Raw genomic sequence first — 20,832 nt, forward strand, 5'->3', positions numbered from 1 at the left:
TTATGATTGTATGGCGTTGGTATTTTGTGGGAACTCACTAAGCTTCGGGCTTACAGTTGTTGATTTTATTTCATGTACTTCTGATGATTGCGGGAAGGCAAAGGCGTGACGGTACACTTCCTCATATTTTGGTTTGGATTTCTAGGATACTCTGATATGAAACTATTTTGAAAAAAAAAATTGTAATAGCTCTTGGTATTTGAAATGCTTTTAAAAGTTTGAATTTCGCATGAATTTTATGGGTGTTACAAACTGCATATGAGTTGTTGAAAGTGAGAAAACCTAATATCTCCTACTTTCATGTCTTTAGATGTGTCTATTACATATTGAATCAGAGAGATCAGCATTCCAAATTTGAAGCCAAAGTTGATGAAGTAATATTCTTGGGATATTCTAGTGTATCTAAAGCCTACGAAGTGTTTAATCTTTCCAGAAAAACTATTAAGGAATCCACTTATGTTACGTTTGATGAAGACTCGTACATACATGATCAAACTGATCATCATCCCTTCATTCCGAACGAGCTCACCCTTTATCCCTTAGATACACTCTTTGAGCCTATTGTTCCAAATTATAATCCTATTGTCCATGTTATTGACTCTGTTGCCAACCATCTCTCTGACGCTAATGATCAATCACTCACTGAGGTTCAAGTTGTCAACTCTAAAGAACCTGTCCCTAGCAATTTGTCCAATCATGAAGAACCAATCTCAAATTATTTGTAACTAAATGATAATGCTAATCACATACTTCTTCATGACCGTCCTGAATCTCAAATCATTGGAGATGTCAACTCAGGATTTCTCATTCGTATCATGGTCTCTAGTAACTTTTGCATGTTTTTCAACTTTTTCTCCTTGATTGAACCAAAGAAAATTGTTGATGCTCTCAAAGACGTTGATTGAATCAAAGCTACGCAAGATGAGCTGAACGAATTTGAACATCATCATGTGTGGACGTTGGTTCCATGACCTTAAGTAAAGACCATCATTGGTACTAGCTTGGTCTTCAGGAACAAGCTAGATGAAGATGGGATTGTTACAAGAAACAAATAAATATTTTTTGCTTAGGGATTCTGTCAACTGGAAGTCTTAGATTATGATGACACTTTTTCTCCTGTTGCAAGACTCGAGGCAATAAGGTTGTTTCTGGCATTTGCTTCTTTCATGAAATTCAAAGTCTTTCAGATGGACATCAAGACTGCACTTTTGCATGGAGATGTTCAAGAGGAAGTCTTTCTGAAACAACCTCCCGGTTTTGAGAGTGATTAATTTACAAACCATGTATACCGCCTGAATAAAGATATCTACGATTTGAAACAAGCTCCTAGAACCTGGTACGATACCCTGGAGAATTATCTTCTAATGAATGGATATAAGTATGGTGCTATTGACAACACTCTGCTTATCAAGCAATTAGAATTATTCCTCAAGTTTACGTTGATGACATTACTTTTGGATCAACCGATGAGACGCTGAGTATTGAATTCGCTGAAGTAATGGCTAAGAAATTCAAAATGAGCATGATGGATGAAGTAACCTTTTTCTTAGGTTTGCAGGTTAAGCAACTTGCTGATGGGATTTTTTTTTTAACAAGCCAAGTATGTCGCTGATTTACTGAAGAGGATTGGTTTCTTTGATAGCAAACTAGCAAAGACTCCCATGTCACCATCAGTGCCTCTATCCGTTGATCTAGTTGGAGCTGATGTAAACACTACCCTGTACAGAGGAATGATAGGCTCCTTGCTCTATCTCACCACTAGTCATCCTGACATCATGTTTGCAGCCATCTTGTGTTCTCGTTATCAAGCTAATCCAAAGTAATCTCATCTTTGTTCTATAAAGAGAATCTTTCATTACCTAAAACACACACCCAATCTTGGGTTATGATATCCACATGAATCTAAATTCAAACTTGTGGGATATATTGACTCTAATCACAGTGGATGTGGTATTGATCAAAAAAGTACCTATAGGGAGCTCAACTGTTAGGAAATAAACTTGTGAGTTGGTCTGGTAAAAAGCAGACATCAGTTGCTTGTTCTACTACTGAAGCTGAATATGTGGTTGCTGGAAGGTGTTGTACTCAAATTCTTTGGATTCAGAATCGGCTTCTAGATTATGGCTTCAATGTTTCTAAAACTACCATTTGATTTGATAATATTGGTGCTATCCAGATGATTCAAAATCCGGTGCAACATTCTAAGACCAAACATATTGATATTTGTCATCACTTCATCAGGTATATAGTTCAAAAGGGTAAAGTGGAACTCTTCTACATTCCATCCACTGATCAATTGGCAGATATCTTCACTAAGGCATTGGACGATAAGACCCTGAACAAATTTATTATTGATCTTGTCATGCTTTCAATGACTTAATTTTTGTTTGTTTTGAAATGTTGTTTTTATCTGCTTTCACAAACAAAAAAAAGTACTTCATTTTTTTGCTTCTACCAAAGTGGTTTGCATATCTTGTTTTTTTATATATAATGATTACAAATGTTTTTCTTTTTCTCTATCTTCTATCAGGTATATCCATCAGTTGATATGCATCTCTCCTTTCCGAAATTAGAAAGAGATAGGTCCATGAAGAATGTTCTGATTTCTCGGATTGTAAAGTCAAAAGTTGGCACCAAGTCTTCTTCATGTTGACAATGCCCTCTTTCTCCTTCATCCACTGTCATAGATTCAAAACAATCATTGTCAATACAATGAGTCTTAGTTTCATCTACTGGCCCATAATCCGGTAAAACCTCAAGTTCCCATCTGTTGATTTTGGCAACTCGGTGATTACAAAAATTAGAGCCTATTAACTCGTTGGTTACAAAGACGGTGTTTCGTGTACTCTTCTCACATTAAAGGATAAGAATTCTTTATCTTCCATTATTTGTTTTGCAGTATACTTTTGATGAATCGAGTGTTAATCTTTCTACTTTTATAATCAAACTTTGAATGGTAGATATCTTGGAAAGAAGAAATATTATTATGAGCTTTCAAATCAAAAGATCTTTAGTATCTGTTTTTATGATTTTCCTGAAAAAGGTTGCACCCAGGTCTTAATGATTTTTCTGTAAAAGTTGAATATTTTCTTTTTAACTATTTCCTCGTTGACTGATTTCTTTCTTCTCTCCTTTTTTTCTTGTACCTCGTTAAAGGAATTAATGGTGAATCTTTGATTCTAGACTGCAACTCAGCTCTTGTTGGAAAGAGTGTCCAAGGTCATTATCTATTGGTAATATTTCTAATAATAATAGGGTCCTTTTGGGTTGCCCTCAAGACCCAAATTGAGTAGAATAAATAAAGGAGAGATTAGTTTATTAATTATTATAGTTGATAATTAATTAGAAACTAATTGGAAATATATTTTGGGAATTAATTAATAGTTTAATTGATTAAATGGTTGAATATTCAATTAATCAATAATTGGTTGATCAGGAATATTCCAGAACCCTTATGGATTAGAATTTGATGAAAATCACTCCATCCCACATGGGAAAAGGAGTGAATTTTTGTTCTAGGCATTCAATCCCACATGGGAATGAGTACAAAACCTAGGAAGGCATCCAAGTCTATAAATAGGACCTTATGGATTTCATTCTTTCTTGCACATTGGCTTGAAGTTTTGCCAACCCTTCTTCCTCTCTCCAAAGGGACGATTTCTAACCTTGTTAGGGTTTATGAAATTGACCCTTCTCCTAGTTATTTTTTATTCCACTCTTTGGTGTCATTAAGTGTGATACCATTAGAGGGATTATGGTTTGGGTCCTCTCACCAAAGCAACTTCTAGGTGCATAAGATCAAGAGCTTAAGCATGGAGATCAAGGGCTACTACATAAGAGCTATATTTGTCTTCCTTATGTTTTTATGTTTCATTGGGTAGCTGTAATTAGCATGAAGCCATAGATCCTAGGGTGCAAGTATAGTTAGGTATATCATAGTTTGATTTTTTTTCGCTATCTAGTTTAAGTGTATTTGATGCATAGAAAACCCAACGGTTGTATCAGAGTCATTGGTTCATAATTACAAGCACCCTTAATCCATATTTTATGTAAATGTTTGCTTGAAATTGAAAAGAAAAAGAAAATTCAAAACTTAGAAACCTTTAAATCGCAGTTACGACATGACACAACTGAATTAGGGTTTCCTTTTTTTATTTCAAACTTGAAGATTTATGATATGGATTATTACCAAATTTAATATGTTTTAAATCTGCAAAATAATAAATATTATTTAATAGAGATTTCAATTTGAATATTTATTTATTATCTAAATAGTGAATTTAAATATTTAATATTATTTATAATATAGATTTATAAATTTGAATATTAACCCTTCATGATTTATTAATTAGTACATTGCGTCCTCACAATTAATTATAATTAATTTTAGACATCTAAATTTAAAGAGTTTTAAATTTACCCCTTATATATATATATATATATATATATATATATATATATATATATATATATATATATATATATATATATATATATATAATAGAATTGTGTCTATAATATGTATAAGAAAGTTACAACACGTGTCCTCACATGTTTTAAATATTGACATTATCAGTCTTACAATAACTAGGTTTACCCATTCTGATGTAGGGGTTTAAGGAGGTCGCTATGATTCCTAATGAGGTCAGTTTTTAAAATGTTTTGTGCTTACCACCCTCGCCACCCTATTGCATTTTAAGAGTGGAGTTACTGAAAATGTTTGATAATGATAATGGTCAATCTAAAAGTATTATCAATATAAGTATAAAACAAAATCTTGTTTTATTAATAGAAAGTAAATCTTATATTATCCATGAAAATTGCACATTTCTTTTTATTCTATTGATGGAGTTCTTATGGTTAACCGGCAAATCAATCTAGAGTATAGTTGAGAATGATATGGAACTTGCGAATCTTAAACGTAACTTGATTCGGGGACCATGCGATTTTGTATGGTTAATTCACAATCTATTTAATGTGAATCTTATGTTATCCAATGTAAGACAGAGATCAAAGACGTAACAAAAACAAACAATATGGACCTTTCGAGTTAAAAAAAATTAGTGACCAAACGCACAAATTACCCTAAACCATAGGGATCATTCGTGTAATTTACTCTCAAATTAACAATTGTCCGGTAAATGTTTTGATAAATATTTTATTCTATGACATATTTGTTATGCTTCTGCAAATTGGCAAACAATTGACATATTTAATCAATATAAATTAGGTCTGGCAATCGGGTTGGGTTTGCGGGTTACAGGTTGGCTGGTTGATGGTTTAGAAAACATAAACTCAATCCAACCCATATAATATATAGGTCGGTGGGTTGGAAACCTCAACCCAACCCATATAACATGTTTACGTATATGGGTTTGTGGGTTCAAAAGTTAATGGGACAAACACAACCCATATAACTCGTTTAATAAATAAACATCACATTTTATAAAATGAGGTTTTTTCAACATAAATTCATAAAATTATTAAAGTAATTAACATAAAAAATATATTTTACACATAAATTCATAAAGTCAATAACATCCAAATAAAATTGAAAAATGAAAACATTCATAGAAAGTGGATGTATTCTTTGTTTGTAACTCATGAGTATCTAAAAATAACGACATGTGTTTTTTCTTTTTTGATTAACGAACCACAATCGTAGATTAACCACATACGAATACGGAAGGAATACAATGATATGAAATATTACGAATACAGATGGAAATCAAATTTCATTAATAATTAAATATATCAATTTTTTTAAATGTATTTTATATATATATATATATATATATATATATATATATATATATATATATATATATATATATATATATATATATATATATATATATATACGGGTTAGCAGGTTGACCCGTGAACCCAAACATGTAACCCAACCCATAAAATAAACAGGCTGGCGGGTCAAGAATCTCAGCCCAAACTCATCTATTTTTGGGTTAGGTCAGTGTCAGGTTACGGATAGGTCAAGAATTAACACCTCAAATTTAAATAAATTTTAAAAAAAAAAAAAAAAAAAAAAAAAAAAAAAAAAAACTTTTTATACCCGTAACCGATTACCCGATTTTTTATTCAAGTAGGGTATTGTGTATTTGGATGTGACCACCTTTATATAATATAAGTATAAATTAAATAGTATTAATAAAAATACTAATCTAATAAGGACAAAATAATAATTCGAAATCAAGTACTAACAAAATAAAACAATAACCAACCATATAAATTATTGAAATAATAAAATTCAAAGTAGGGCTAATTTCAAATAAGTTAGATGTTTATAAACCCCCAAGGACCATTTATATAATTTAGTCCTACTTCATATAATAAATTATTGAAATCGGTTCATGTGGTTTGTCAAAATTATGTGTTTGGTCCCTAACTTTTATTTGTATTCAAATCATCCTATAATATGAATAGTATGATTTTATTGTGTTTTTAGTCCTGTTCGACATGAAATTACTCTTTTACTTTTTTGATTTTTTTATTTGTTTTTAATGTTAATTTTATATTTTTAATAAAATAAATTAAAATATCCACTTCACACACACCCTCTCTCTTTGTACGGTATCTCTCTCATTCTCTCTTGGAAAACTCTAAAACACTCTACCACTATCATAGCCCACATCGTTGCACCATCGAAAAACCCCCTTCCCTCCTTTCCTCCTTCCACCGCCACATGCATGAGAAAAGACAAGCTGGTGCAACCAATTGTTATCGTGCACTGAATGACTTTGGTTCTATTTCTTCGCTTTCTTCTTCTTCTGGTGGTGATTGATATCAGTGATGGTGATTGTGATTGATGGCAATAGTATTGGTTGTGGTTAATGGTAATGTTGTTGACAATGGTTGAGGATATTGGATGTTGGTGGTGGTTGATGACAATGGTGTTTATGGTGGTTAATGGTAATGGAGTTGGAGGTAATGGTCAACAACAAAGGTGTGGTAGTGTCAATGGGGGATGGGGGAAGAGAACGTAATGTGTTTGGTTGATGATATTGTGTTATTAAATGATTTTCTTTTAAAAGATTAATAATAAATAAATGAAAAAATAACAAAAAATAGGGTAAAATAGTTTTTTCATTTGTCAGGGACAAAATTCACAAAAAAATAATACCACAAGGACAAAAAAAAAAAAAAAAAAAAAAAAAAAAAAAAACCATAAGCATGATTTTAGTAATGTCTTCTATTTTATATTGTTATATTATGCGTACAAAAATTGGTTACCAGAAACTTGTAAGTAAAATCTATGACATTGATTCTCATGTACGAAGCATTTCTCACTTTTTTCATGATCATAGAAATGAACGAACCAACACAACTTAATCGAGTCAACATATTCACTCACCATCTTACTAAGATTCCTCTTAAAATCACAAAATCACGTGCCAATATCAACCATGTCCACCATCTAAATTCAACAAAACAGTCAAGTCGATTACAATCCACAAATTGCATCCTTGTTAAAAAAAAAAAAAAAAAAAAGTATAAGACACCTGTCTAGTCCCATAACTGTATCAGATATTCGAACAGCTAGCTAGCTTAGCTATATATGTAAAATGATAAAGTAGCAACTAGTGATTCAATACAAGAAGTAGTTATTTTTAAGAGTTGATTACAAGTTTTAAGAAAATATTCTGGTACCATATCAGAAAAAACACATGTACATAATAAACTACAACTATCTTTTTCGATTACCTGCCATAAACTAAAAGTAGAAGGTGGAGTCCAAGGGCGGGCAAAATGGTAATTTAGACCTCAGAAGTTCCATCGTTCTAATTGGACTTTGGCTTCCGCCATGTCTTTCTGAGCTTTTTTCCTCCTGTAAAATATTGGGCAATCCCGGCTACAAAAACAAAAACATTTTTTGAAATTATATTACCCTATTATTGACTTTTTGTTCACACTTATTTTAAACACTACTTTTAGGTTAAAGAAAAGGTTGAACTTACAAACTTTCATTTATTTGTTTATATTACAAATACAACATTGTACTTTAAAAATTCTACCCAATTGTAGAAATGTCATCCAAATACAATATCAATTTTCACTGTATAATTGGGTAGATATTTCAAAACAGGTTGACTTTTTTGAAGCACAATGCTATAATAGAGAATGAAGAAAAAGTAGGTTGGTATTTCTTGCAATTAGCCATAAACTAAACTTTACATACTAGAATGCAAATGCTATTTTTAAAACGGATTTAGGTAAAAAAAAATTAAATTATAATTATTCCCAATGTCTTTAAGTTGCCAACAAACCCAAATTATTACATAAAAATGTAACAAACTTTTTTTTATTTCCATCTGCTATAAAAGGTATAGCAGAAGGTCATATTTCAATTTTACACTTTTGGCCCAAGTTTTAAATTTTGTTACCACTTTGCTCCAAACTTTATATTTTGTTACGAATTAGGTCCAAGCTTCTTTTTTTACAAACCCCTAAATTTAATTTTCTTTACAAGTTTTTAATGACTTAATGTATAATTTTCTTTTAACCTTTTTAAAACTTTTTCTACATATAAATCCCACAGAATCCATCTGTCAAATGAATTATGTGGTACTCATTTGCAACTAAGAGCTGGAGAGAAATGGAATTCAAATTCCAATTCCAATTCCGATTCCGACCAAGTATGTGGGAATTATGCAAGAAAGAGATGGGCACCCACCTTGTGCATAAAACATCTTGATGAAGAGACCCTTGGCACTCCTGGCACTGTGTCCATAGCTTCCCAAACAGCTTCTCTAACTCAGATACTACAAAACAATTGACCCAAAGTCAACAATCTGCCATTTTAATTTTATAATTAAATACTCCAGAATGTTATGTTGGAAGAAATAACAAAAGATTCATACCACTAGCTACGCTTTTGCAATAAAATTCAGCTTCCCTTTCTTTGCAATGAGAGCAAAGTGTCTCATCTGTACCACTGAAAACAAAACAACAAACAGAGAATAAGATCTGGAATGGATAAGGCTGTGTTTGTGTTTCTTTTTTTCCTTTTACTTGCTGTTTGGATAAATGCCGTTCTAAAGACAAAATAAATGACAAAAGTTTTGTAAAAAGTTAAAGCCGACTTTTATAAGTAAAAAAGAAACATATAATATATAAACAAGGATTACCTGATTTTAGCTTTGCATCCAAGACAACTTAATTGCTTCTTTGCAAACTTCATTATGCCACTATTTGATGGTGTAGAGATAGAAATAGATCTGGTATGGCTTCCATGAAAAAGTTCACTGCTAGCATTCTTCAAAATGGGTTCAAAAATCCTCAGAAGTGGCTGCAAAGTAAATTTAACTCTTTAGCAACAAGACTGAATATAATTTTTTTTGTTTTTTAAAAAAAGTAACTAACCTTCTTTATTTGATTTTCAAGGTAGTACCCATGATCAATCGGTATATTATTTTCCAACACAAATATTGGGTCCTCTGATTTCTCATACGCCTGTGGTTTTCATAGACTTTTAGTTGTCAATGGTAGTTACACCACAAAAGGGCATATAAGTCAAAAAAAGATAAAACTTGTGGCTGAGTTTACCTTGGCACTTTTGGCACCTTTAATAATCACATATGGCACACGATCACCTACATTTGGAGCAGTAGCTGCATCCCTCTGTGTAAATAAGACAAGAAAAAGGACATCTAGTTTTCTTAAAAGTGCCAATGAAATGATTTTTTATATATGTTACTTTAACAAAAAACCAAATAATTCTACAGTAATTAAATGCAAAAAATAGCAACATATAACGCCTTAATAAGAAAAAAGTGAAAGTAGAATGCTACAATACATTATACACAATACAAACCTTTCTCATTCGCTCTGCAAGTTCAACATGTGCTGCCTTAACTTCATAATCCTCTCCTGTTTTTGTCAATCCCTGTTATAACTTAACTAGTTAATAAAGGCACATAAACTTTTACCTTCTGGTAAACAGTAAATAATTTAATTTTGTTACCTTGGTAATAACCAGAAGAGACAAATCCATGCGATTCATAAGTAAATCCGAAATAGTATCCTTCACAAACTGAACAGCTCCAGGAACATCTCTGTCTATTAGTATTTTATGAAGGCACTCAGTTACCAGGTTTTTTACTAACAAACAGTTGTCCCTTCTAACTGTTTCAATACCTGAAAAATACAACTCAGTGGTCAAAAAACAGATTTTTTTTTTAAGTTGAATAAACATTCTTACACCCTTGCTTACCTTTTGTATCCATTTTGTCAAATTTGTCTGGATTTGTCCAGTAAAGTCCAGCATATCTCTTTTTACTGATCAGTAGATATGGGAAGTAAACCTTTTCAAACTCAAGTTTGATAGGCTTTAGAAAAAAAAAACACAAACAATCAGTCAAAAACAAGTCAAAAAAATATTTATATTGTTGTTAAGAGAAAAAGTTACCTTGATGAAAGTGGCACTGATGTAATCAGCAGCTTCTCTACCCAGTTTCATGGCTTCATCCACAGTTGGGACACCAAATTGTACCATGACTGAATCTGTATCCCCGTATATGACCTGGCATTTCAAGTAATTAGTTCATCATCTTTCTTTTAAAACATCAATTATATAAGAAAAAAAAAATGGTAGTGTCATAGTGTTATACCTCAGCATTATGTTCATATCCTGCAAGTGTTGTGAATTTATCTTCTACTAGTTTTTTTGTATGTTCGATCATCTGTCGCCCTTCACAAATCAGTCGGATTATAAAATCAGATAACTCATCAACCAATAGGTGTTATTTTCATAATTAAACAATCATTTGAACTAAATGAAAATGTAATTGTATGGGTGATGATATATATATTACCATAGCTTGTAACACTAGAAGATATCTCTAAACATGGTAATTGACCAATGGTAGCTCCTGTAAATCCGTACACTGAATTTGCACTTATCTGGAAAATGTCCCATGATAAAGCAATGTTAAGAATTAGCTACAAGAAAAAAAAGATAAAAGAAAATAGGTAAATGATATTTTTTTGGGTGTGTTACCTTCAAAGCCAGCTGGCGACCATCCAACACAGCTTTCACTAGGGGGTCTTTTGCTTCCTGTAACCCAATAAACTCATTATTGTAGAAACAGAATAGCAACATGGTTTAAACTATTTTATCTGACTTCATATAAGAATTGACATACTTTCAAATCTGCTTTAGCTCTTCTACGAGCAGCCAAAAGTTCTTCAAGAATCTCGGGAAGTATACCCTGAAAGTATATTGTAATCATTTGTCAAAAAAAAGAGTTTTTATGGTATATTATGATACAACATGTCATCAACTCTGTGAGAACCTTCTGTAAATCTGACTTCACAAATGTTTCACCCGATGGAGTTTTATTGACGCATTCTGGTGGAAGGTTGAGCTTCTTGGCATCTTCAGAAGTCACCTTAACAAAAAAAAACAGCAAAACGGAATAAATGACCATTTTACCTTTACATTCCAAAAAACAAGTTTCATAATATTCATTAATTATAACATGGGAGGGATTGCCCTTAATCAGAATTCCAATATGAATTTATCCTAGAAACATAACTTGAACACTACATATTAATTGGGAAAAAAATGTCTTACTAGAGTGCAGTAGCATAAGTTATATGCCATCATGATTGAGGGGTATAGAGATGCAAAATCCAATGTTGCAATTGGCTTCTCATAGAATCCTGCTCTGGCTTCCAAAACCTATACAACAAGCTCTGTGAGTATAATTTTTTTAACCCTATAGAATGTGAAATAGTGAGGAACCATATACTCACAGTTGCACCTTCATATGTCCCTTGTTCAGATCCTGCTTGTTTCACATTAGGAAGCACGAGATTCTTTTGTTTTGCTTTCCTTAGAAGTTGAGACAGCACCTAAACACAGTTACTTAAATTTCAGAATCAAATACTTCCATTAATATAACAATAAGCATTAGATCCACTTTTTTCATAAAAAGCTGACCTTGATACTCTGCCCTCTAGAAAGGAGAAATGATATTGGAACACCAGTGACACGAGCCATTTCCACATAATTGTAAATGTACATCAACTTGTCCAACAGCCGTTGAGGGAGATAAGCATCCTGTAATAGTAATAGTAATAATAATAATAAATATTCCACTTTCTTCAATTATTAACAAAGAAATAAAATTTTCTTAATCCCTTCACAAATTGTGATAGATTGCTTTAAGTAAAGGCTAAAATATTTTGGGTTAAATGCAAGAAAGAGCAATGTTATCCAATTATAGCATTGTACTTTCAATTATGTTTTTATTAAGACATTATACTTTTAAAGTCTATCCAAATATAGAAGTGAAACTATTTTGTATTTGAGTATCACTTCTACGATTAGGTATAATTTTCAACAGTACAACGTTGTAATAGGAGAAAATGAAAGTAGGATGCTATAATGAACATATCAATCAAAGTACCTTGCTATTTCTTGAATTGAATTCAAATGTTTTTGCAGTTGCAAGGTCATAATAAATCAAGGATTGAGCAACCATTAGTGATCACTAGTCATGTAGATTAATGAAAGAATGTCACCTTAAGACAATATACAGCCAATCTCCGTCTTGTCTCTGGGTTCCCATTCTGAAGGTCAGATATAATTGAATGATGAACATCCTCTTTCTGCAAAATCAAACACCATATTACCAAAACATTAGAATAGCATTACAATATAGAAGGGAAAAAACAAGACAAAAGTAGTTCAATCTACATCAAGAGAAAAGCATAAGAGAGTGAAGAAAAAAAGATGCATTAAAATTATTGTGTCAAGACAATGCAGATTGATATTCATGTTTCTTTTTTCTCTTTTGTTGCCTTTATTTTGTTTTATCTGTTGTTTATAATGATGACTCAAATGCAAGAAATAACAATACACATTGATTTATTTGTGTTCTACTTTCACTTCTTTCTATTACAGCATTGTACTTTCAGCTTTTATTCTTATTAAGGTGTCATACTTTAATAAAATTAGCCAGTTATAGCATTCTGCTTTCAGTTTTTCTTATTAGAACATTATACTTATAAAAGTTTACCCTACTATACAAATGAAAATTGTTTTATATTTGAATTATATTGTTATAACTGGGTAGATTTATCAAAGTACAATGTTGTAATAATAATAAATGAAATTAGGATGCTATAATAAACTAAAGAATTGAAATATGTTTTTATTTCTAGCATTTAGCTCAATATTTAAACAAAAAGTGACAAAAAGAATACCTGTTCATTAAGAAAGTGTGCTGAAACAGAATTCAGTGAGTATGAGCTTAACTTATAATCTCTTTGCATAGCCTGTAGAAAATAAGACAATGAATTAAAACCTTATAGTTATCCCTGCATATAAACTTACTTGTTCAATAACATTTTACAGAAGTAATGACCTGAAGTAAATCAAACTGAACTCTCCCTTCCAATGTAACTTCTTTACTTTCCCTTGTACCATACTGTCTGCAATGCAAAACCAATATTGGAAAAATTCAGCATCATGAAGACCTTTCTTTATCTTAAAGAAAAATTCATGTTTCACAAATGCATGTGATGCAATCTTGCCCTCTAAGACTGTCTGTTACACAGAACAGGACTGGATGGGACTGAACAGGCTTTCTAGGGCTATTTTCGATGATTAAGATGAGAAGGGCATTCACGTCTTTTGTGCAGATGAGAGGTCAACACTCATATTCATAAGTTGCAAAAAAATAAAGTAAATAATCAGCCATGACCTTGAAGAAAAAGTTGTATCTTTCACACGAACCCTGCTATTTCTGATGCGTCCCAATAATGGAAACTCAGTAATCCCCAATGTCTCCGCCCTCTGCAAGCAAAATTACATTTGTAGTCACTTAGTAGAAAGGGTTATGTGTATGTGTATGTATAAACAGAAATATAAAGAATTTATAGTTTATACTACAAAAAAGAAGCATGACTACCTGAATCAGATATGGCAAGTCGAATTTGCAAATGTTATAACCAATTATGATATCTGGATCAATTTCCCTAACAAAATCCTGAAAGAGAAAGAAAAGTTTTTCAGCTCCCTTGAACATAAAACTATGAATATAATATTTTTAAGCATATATAAAAGTACAAGAATATTACCCTCCAAGCCAGTAAAACTTCTCTTTCTGTGTCAAATGACATGACATCAACACCAACTATTGGTGAACATGACTTTAGGGTCATGACATTTCTCACAAATGGTTGTTCCTCTCCCTGAAGTGTGACCAGATTTGCAATCTGGTAAAAAGAATGCAATCAAGAACTGTAACATAACAATTTACTTGAGTAAATTTACTTAAAAATATATATATGAATTAAAACCTGAATAACAGGATCATGTGTAGGCTCAGGGAAAAGACCCTTTCGACCAGCACACTCGATGTCAAAACTCAATATGCGAAATGGAGCCATTTTTGAATATTCTCCTTCTGGAGCATGGCTAATGAGTTCTGAATAACTATAATTTTTGTCAAGAAAAGTTCTAATCTGAGTGGGTTTAATTGAAATTTGAAAATGTATTTATTGGACACATGTGAAGAAGATTAAGGATACAGGCAATCAAACTCTAACTGAGAGGATGAAAGGCTCTTTGTTGTCTTCTTGTATTTGTGAGCTGGAACTTCAATCCAATTGCCACCAACAATGTTGCAATCGATCATGAACCGAAGAACAAAAAGAACATTACTTTCGTATGTCATGAAGCTTTTCATCCCAATGCCATCAATTTGTATCCCTTTGTCAAGAATTCCTGCCAAGATTCCATGGAGTGTTAACAGGCAATAAAGAAACAATAGAGGACAACATACATTGAAATGGCATGTTCAATGCATGTAGATAATAGAAGTACTAACTGAGATAAAATAAAACCTCTATGGTTTTGCAAATAAATTGAACTTTTACAAGAAAAAAATCTAGAGGTTGTCCACCTTACCTCGGCAACTAGCAACCATGGTTGGCAATGCAACAACAATTTTAAGGAAAGGCTGAGAACTATGTTGTTGATAGTACATGATGCTCTTTTTTTGAACTAGTTCTATACGATGGATAAACTTAGGAACATTGTTGCTCCTGTTGACTTCCCTCATCCTCCCCTGCACAAAGTTGAAAACATTTATTTGTTGTCGAATGACTAGGTACATGTACATCAATGTACATGGAAAGAAATAAAAGAAGTAGAACTTAATCAGTAGATGAAGATACCTCAAGAAGTTGATGAAAACGGGATATATCATCAGGGCCCATTCCAGAAGGGCAGCTAATATAGAAGTATGGTTCAAATCCATGAACATTACAGCATACACTATTCCCTAATTACAGGCCAAGAACCATCAAATCAGGGGAGATATGTGTAAGGTGTACTCCAAATATATAAATAAATTCTAATGATATAGTTGCAGTACTTGGCGTTACAGTAGTGATCTTATATAATATATAGAAAAGAAAGAGAGAAGGAAGAGGAAATACCTTCCTTGGTTACACCAAATATTCTGATGATAGCGGCAGGACCAGATGAATTAGGTATCAAACCTTTGTGGCTCTCTCCAATGACGTAATCAATCTCCAATTGTTGAAAAACTATATGACAAGCATAGAAGTAAGTGAAAGTCCAGAACGAAAGTGTTTACTTTTGAGGCATTATTGTTGGTATAGGGGATACACCTTGATTTTAAATGTCAATTTAATATTTCGACATAGCAAATGGAAATAGATAAAGGTTTCATACAGATACTGCTTCATGTAACGATTTTCCTCAATAAAATTTAATAACTTACAGCGATTTTATAATGGAAAACAACTCATTAGGTTAATTGCACTTTTCATCTACGAATTTTTCGTTAACGGAATCCAGAGTTAGCTCTGCGGATTTCGGAACAATTTGTTTGGACGAACCCTAACGAAAAGTAAAACCCTAGAAATTTCAGTTAAGCAACAGCAATAGTAGTATAAATTACCTATGTTCTCTGACTGGGACTGGTACCCTGTAGATAATGCCGGCCGCTTCCATTTCTCAAGACGAGTTGCAAGGGCTTCCCGGTCCTGCATATCGCGGAGAATGAGTTCATCTTCGTCGATGAGGTTTTCTTCAATGAATACATCCTCGTCCATGTCTTCCTCTTCCATGGCGGGCACTGCAGCATGTTGCTTTGGAGGTTGTTGCGACACCGGTGGTTGCTGCGCCGGCCGTTTCCTGCCGTTGCCCTTGTTCATGGTTGTTGAGAGTCTGTGTGGTGGCTGTGTTAGAAGTTGAGAGGGAATTGGCGGGGAGAAAAGTGTGAAATGGGCGCCAATTTCATGTATGTTTATAGCGAATGCTATTCGATGCTTTTTAAATGATCCTTTAGCATCTCCAAATGTGTTTTAATCAAAAAAACAAAACTAACCGGTAAATATATTAAAATAATAGTCAAAACTAGTAAGAAGCTAGACGAGCAAAGTAAGGAAAACACAAAAAGATTAGATACGATGCAAAGGGTCAACACACCAATCGTTCTAATCGACTATCTCACCATATTTACTTCTATATTCAACCCAAATGAACATCATTGGTTTTATAATGTCTGTCACCTTTGTTGGAGAAATACATCAATTGTTAAAGATTCTTATCATTTCTAGCCTTCCAGATACTCAAAAGCTAGTAACATTTGTTTTTTTTTTGGCAGTTTCCCCAGCCTGCAGCAAAATCAAGAACCTCCACCAATGTATTAAATTAAATTGCAACAATAACACACCATTTGAAAAATAAAAACTCACTCCATCACGATCCTTGCAAAAGAACATGTAGCAAGGATATGATCGATAGTTTCCTCCTCATGATCACAATACTCACAAACTATGGATTCCAATTCAACCCCCCCCCCCTTCTTTTGAATTGTTGTTGCAGCTAGAACTCTACCTATTTTAGCTTTCCAAATAAAACGTATTACTTTATTTGAAACTTTTTCACCCATTCAAATTTTTCCAGATCGACTGGGGTGAGTTGATCAATCTTATTCCTCAATATATTAAACGAGTATATCCCATCAGAAGATAAAGTACATCTCCATATTGCATTGTTTCCAATTCATGTTTTTACGATGACATCAGAAAGAGGAATTCCAAGTTTTATCGTTTCCTTTTTTTACCCATGTCATGTTTTTCCATAAATTCGGGATTTGCATATTGGCAAAATAATCCGGAGGCTTAGAATTTAGGTTATTAATGCTTGAAATGGCCCGACTCCATAAGAGAGATGGATCAAATTGTAACCGCCACCACCACTTAACGATTAATGCAATGTTGAGTGCTTTAATCAACCCCACACCCAATCCGCCTTCATCGTTTACTGCTATGATTTTATCCCACGAAACTCATCTAATATTTGAGGCTCCATCCAATCCGCCCCATAGGAAATCTCTGAGAAATTTTTCCAGCTGATCTAACACCCCTAGTAGGTGCAACAAAAAGAGAAAGATATGTTTCTAATTTTAAAAAAGGTATTATATTAAAGTTTGTTGATATTTATCTAAATTAAAAAGATATAATGTTTAGGTCGGCAATTATCTCCTAAATTTTTCCATATAAGATTGGTATCGTTTATTATAAATAAAAATATGTCATTATAGTTTTGGACAATTTTTTAGATAAGTTTGTGAAAGCATATGTGAAAAATCTTAAGAAGATATCCTTGTTATCGTTGATTCCGGTTATATCCAATCCGTGTAAATTTCACATCATTTGGTATCATAACTCAACCAAATTTTGGTCGCTCGTGGAAGAGCTCGCATGGTTACAAACCATTTCAACGTGATGCGAGAATATGGAGCGGTTGACGCTATAGATCTGCAAGATATGCAGATAAAGAGTGAAAACACTGTGATCGAATACTTGCAACAATGCGTGTAAGAACTCGAGTTGTTGCATCAAGACTCACCAATTAAAGGTGTTCATTTCATAAACTATGGATATATTAGATTACACAGGGTGATTCTTTTCAACCTTGCATTATTCCATTGTTTGAACTGACTCGAACTTAATATAATTGTATTGTTATAATAACTGTTTAACCTGTCGGAACATTCAATAGACATCTAAATTATTCAAGATTTTCTCAAAGTCGGGAATAATTGCTCCTAATATGATATTAGAAACATCTTCAACATCATTGTGCATACACCATGCATCATGTTCATGTTTTATGCTCAAAGAAGGTGGTTCAAGATTAGGTCATTTAAGTATGTACAATTTCTATTATCACATGAGATTGTCTCTCAATACATGAACTCCTTCACTAAAATTGTATCAATTGAATGTTATTGTTTTTTCAAATCATTAATAAAATGACAATTTATGGTAATAAGAATGGATTGTATACATACAAAATTTTAACAAAAATCTTTTAGTATTTTCAATAATTAGATCTTCAATAATTAATACCCTATTAGTTTCTAAAAACTTTAATTATCAAAGTAGGATCCAAGTTACAAAACAAATAAATATTTAGGTATCATTTATCAATTCATATGAATCCGACCAGGTGGATATCAATTATCAATTATATAATAGTATATAATTCTTAGTTTTATGAGATCGCTAATAACAAAAGTTTTATGGAGACATGTTTGATCACATTTATGCATCAAATCTCTATTGCTTATGTATTATTTATCACAAAAGATTTTCCGATCAAATCATCAAATTTGAAAAAACTTGTGTAATCAGCCTATAACTTGGTTATAGAAATCGTAAATACACATCGGCCATCAAAAGACAACACTAAGTGGTTACATATCATTTATCCTACTAGTGTATCTAGAGATGTGTAAGTGTTATTCAAATAGGATTGCATATATTTGAAGTTTATAAGGGGTCATTTCCTTCAACGAATCCTATGACAATTCCTCTTTCAAATCTCTATGAAGAAATTATGAATCTGTTTAATGAGCTCGCAAAAGCCATCTCTTATAAATCAAAGGCAAAGGACAATCAAGGAGTTGAGTTAAAGAAATTTGTCGATGAAGCTGCTAAAAATATTGAAACATCTCAGGAGGCACCAATTCCGAAATCTTTTGATCCACCATCTCAACCAGAACCTTCTGATGCTCCATTATAGGGGGAGCTCCACTTCAACCTCCTATACCGAAGTTCCAATCCGGGGGGAGAATCCAATTCCGAATGAAGAGTCACATGCAGACTTACAGGGGGAATGAAAATAATGACTCTGACGCACAATCAAAATTTGAAGACGTGAATGTTGAATTGGATCCAACCTATGATCCGAACTACCCTCCATTGGCAAAATGGACCAAAGATCATCCAAGATCTCAAGTGATCGAAGAAGCATCGTCATGAGTTCTTACGAGGGCACAACAAAAGACAAATCAAACTGCATTATCTTCCAAAATGGAATTTTGCATGTTTAATTTGTTCATATCTAAAATTTAGCCTAAAACTGTAAATATTATCCAACTCGAATGATATCGAAGGCTCCAACCAGTGAGTGCTAGGATCAACAACTGCTTCCTTCTGAATTATTTACACAGTCCACGAAGGAAAGAGTGACTTCTAGGTTTCCGGAGTGAGTTTCGCAACTCTGGCTTCCATTTCTTGATTTTTTAATTATTTGTTGATGCGCAAAATGTCATCAAGCTCTTTATCACGCTTCTTTCTGACAAGCTTCTAACCTTCATACAACTCTTCCTCTCCTTCTTCATCAGCAAACACTTTTTTTTTACCTTTAGATTTAGAGGCTTCATAATTATAGTTTAAAGAACATATTATCACAAGATTGTTACACGCATCAAATAAACATTGTATACTTTTATTTAAAATGACGATTTTAACAAGGTTCTTATAAAATTCAAATGTTGTATTATTGACGTGATCAAGTTTTAGATTTAATAACTAGTATTAAGTTTTACCATTTTGAGTGTCAACTAACATTATAAACCTTTTAATAAATTTTTATTTTATAAAATAAGGTTTGGAGTTTGTTATAAGTATAAAATTTCAATTTTAAACTTATATAATTTTAATCCTGATATTTGTTGTTTGCTATCGCTAACTAGTTTTAAAGGACAAAACTCGATTTATTTTTAAAACTATTCTTACAATCTTATGTTAAAAAGTAAAATTCATTAAAACGAAACCTTTTATGATGTTATTTGTGTTCATAATATTTTATATATTTGAAATGTAAATTTAACAATAATAACATAAGATCAACATAAATTTAAGCAACACAGGCATGCAAAAACATATGTTCATAAACCAAACCAGAAATTAGTGACATTTTTGTGAGTCATCATAAAAATATCAATTATATTCTTAAAGGGACATAAGGAGTCTTTATCTTGAAATGTATTCGGGCACATTTGTTTCGTAGGATTCATAAGGAAGGTGATGAATTGGAAACTAGAATCTAGTGGTGGGCTTATCTGGCTTACCAAACAACTGGAATTAGATTTCCATAATCATCTTTTAATTTTGTATTTAATTGATTTCTAATTCATTCCCGGTACATCGAAAATCTATATTCAATTTCATATATTTTTTTAAATGACGTAGTTATCCTCCTATTTTCTATACGATTTTGAAATCACAAGAAATCTACTTGATTGTCAGTATCTTCTCCACGATTACTATCTCCCATCGATCATATATATTTATATATCTCTCTCAATAGGTAATGAAAAACGATTCCATTGACGATCATTTTTATTGGGCGCATTTGCTACCGTATTTGACTCGAGGTTGGTTTATTCTTCTAGTTCTTTGTTGTATCCTTTTAATTGACAAGTAAACCTCTCGAATTCTTATATTTTTCTGCAATTAACAGTGTTTCACCATCGT

At 32.4% G+C, this 20,832-nt stretch overlaps 1 protein-coding gene across 3 annotated transcripts; it reads right to left on the reverse strand.

Annotated features, from left to right (window-relative positions):
- Positions 1 to 7,213: 7,213 nt before the first annotated feature.
- LOC144996965 (DNA polymerase delta subunit 1) lies at positions 7,214 to 16,328 on the reverse strand. 3 transcript variants are annotated; one of them, XR_013659685.1, is made up of 31 exons: positions 15,957 to 16,328; positions 15,469 to 15,579; positions 15,205 to 15,311; positions 14,936 to 15,095; positions 14,557 to 14,752; positions 14,326 to 14,461; positions 14,104 to 14,241; positions 13,935 to 14,012; positions 13,728 to 13,819; positions 13,389 to 13,455; positions 13,228 to 13,299; positions 12,544 to 12,630; positions 11,960 to 12,079; positions 11,773 to 11,871; positions 11,591 to 11,698; positions 11,310 to 11,405; positions 11,160 to 11,225; positions 11,015 to 11,071; positions 10,830 to 10,917; positions 10,626 to 10,705; positions 10,424 to 10,537; positions 10,229 to 10,343; positions 9,980 to 10,152; positions 9,830 to 9,901; positions 9,562 to 9,636; positions 9,379 to 9,468; positions 9,144 to 9,304; positions 8,877 to 8,950; positions 8,690 to 8,777; positions 7,720 to 7,867; positions 7,214 to 7,432 (listed from the first exon to the last, which is right to left on the reverse strand). XR_013659685.1 is itself a non-coding variant. In XM_078956776.1 (30 exons), exons 1-30 carry the CDS (start codon positions 16,210 to 16,212, stop codon positions 7,780 to 7,782), a joined length of 3,264 nt encoding a protein of 1,087 aa, XP_078812902.1. In that variant the 5' UTR covers positions 16,213 to 16,328; the 3' UTR covers positions 7,577 to 7,779. The 3 variants fall into 3 exon arrangements, 1 of the variants encoding a protein (XP_078812902.1); XR_013659686.1 differs by lacking the exon at positions 7,214 to 7,432 and adding an exon at positions 7,462 to 7,480; XM_078956776.1 differs by lacking the exon at positions 7,214 to 7,432 and having other exon boundaries at positions 7,577 to 7,867.
- Between the last annotated feature and the right edge of the window lie 4,504 nt (positions 16,329 to 20,832).

Source organism: Lactuca saligna, chromosome 5, assembly GCF_052625555.1.
Source record: "Lactuca saligna cultivar CGN05327 chromosome 5, ASM5262555v1, whole genome shotgun sequence".
Lineage (NCBI taxonomy): Eukaryota > Viridiplantae > Streptophyta > Magnoliopsida > Asterales > Asteraceae > Lactuca > Lactuca saligna.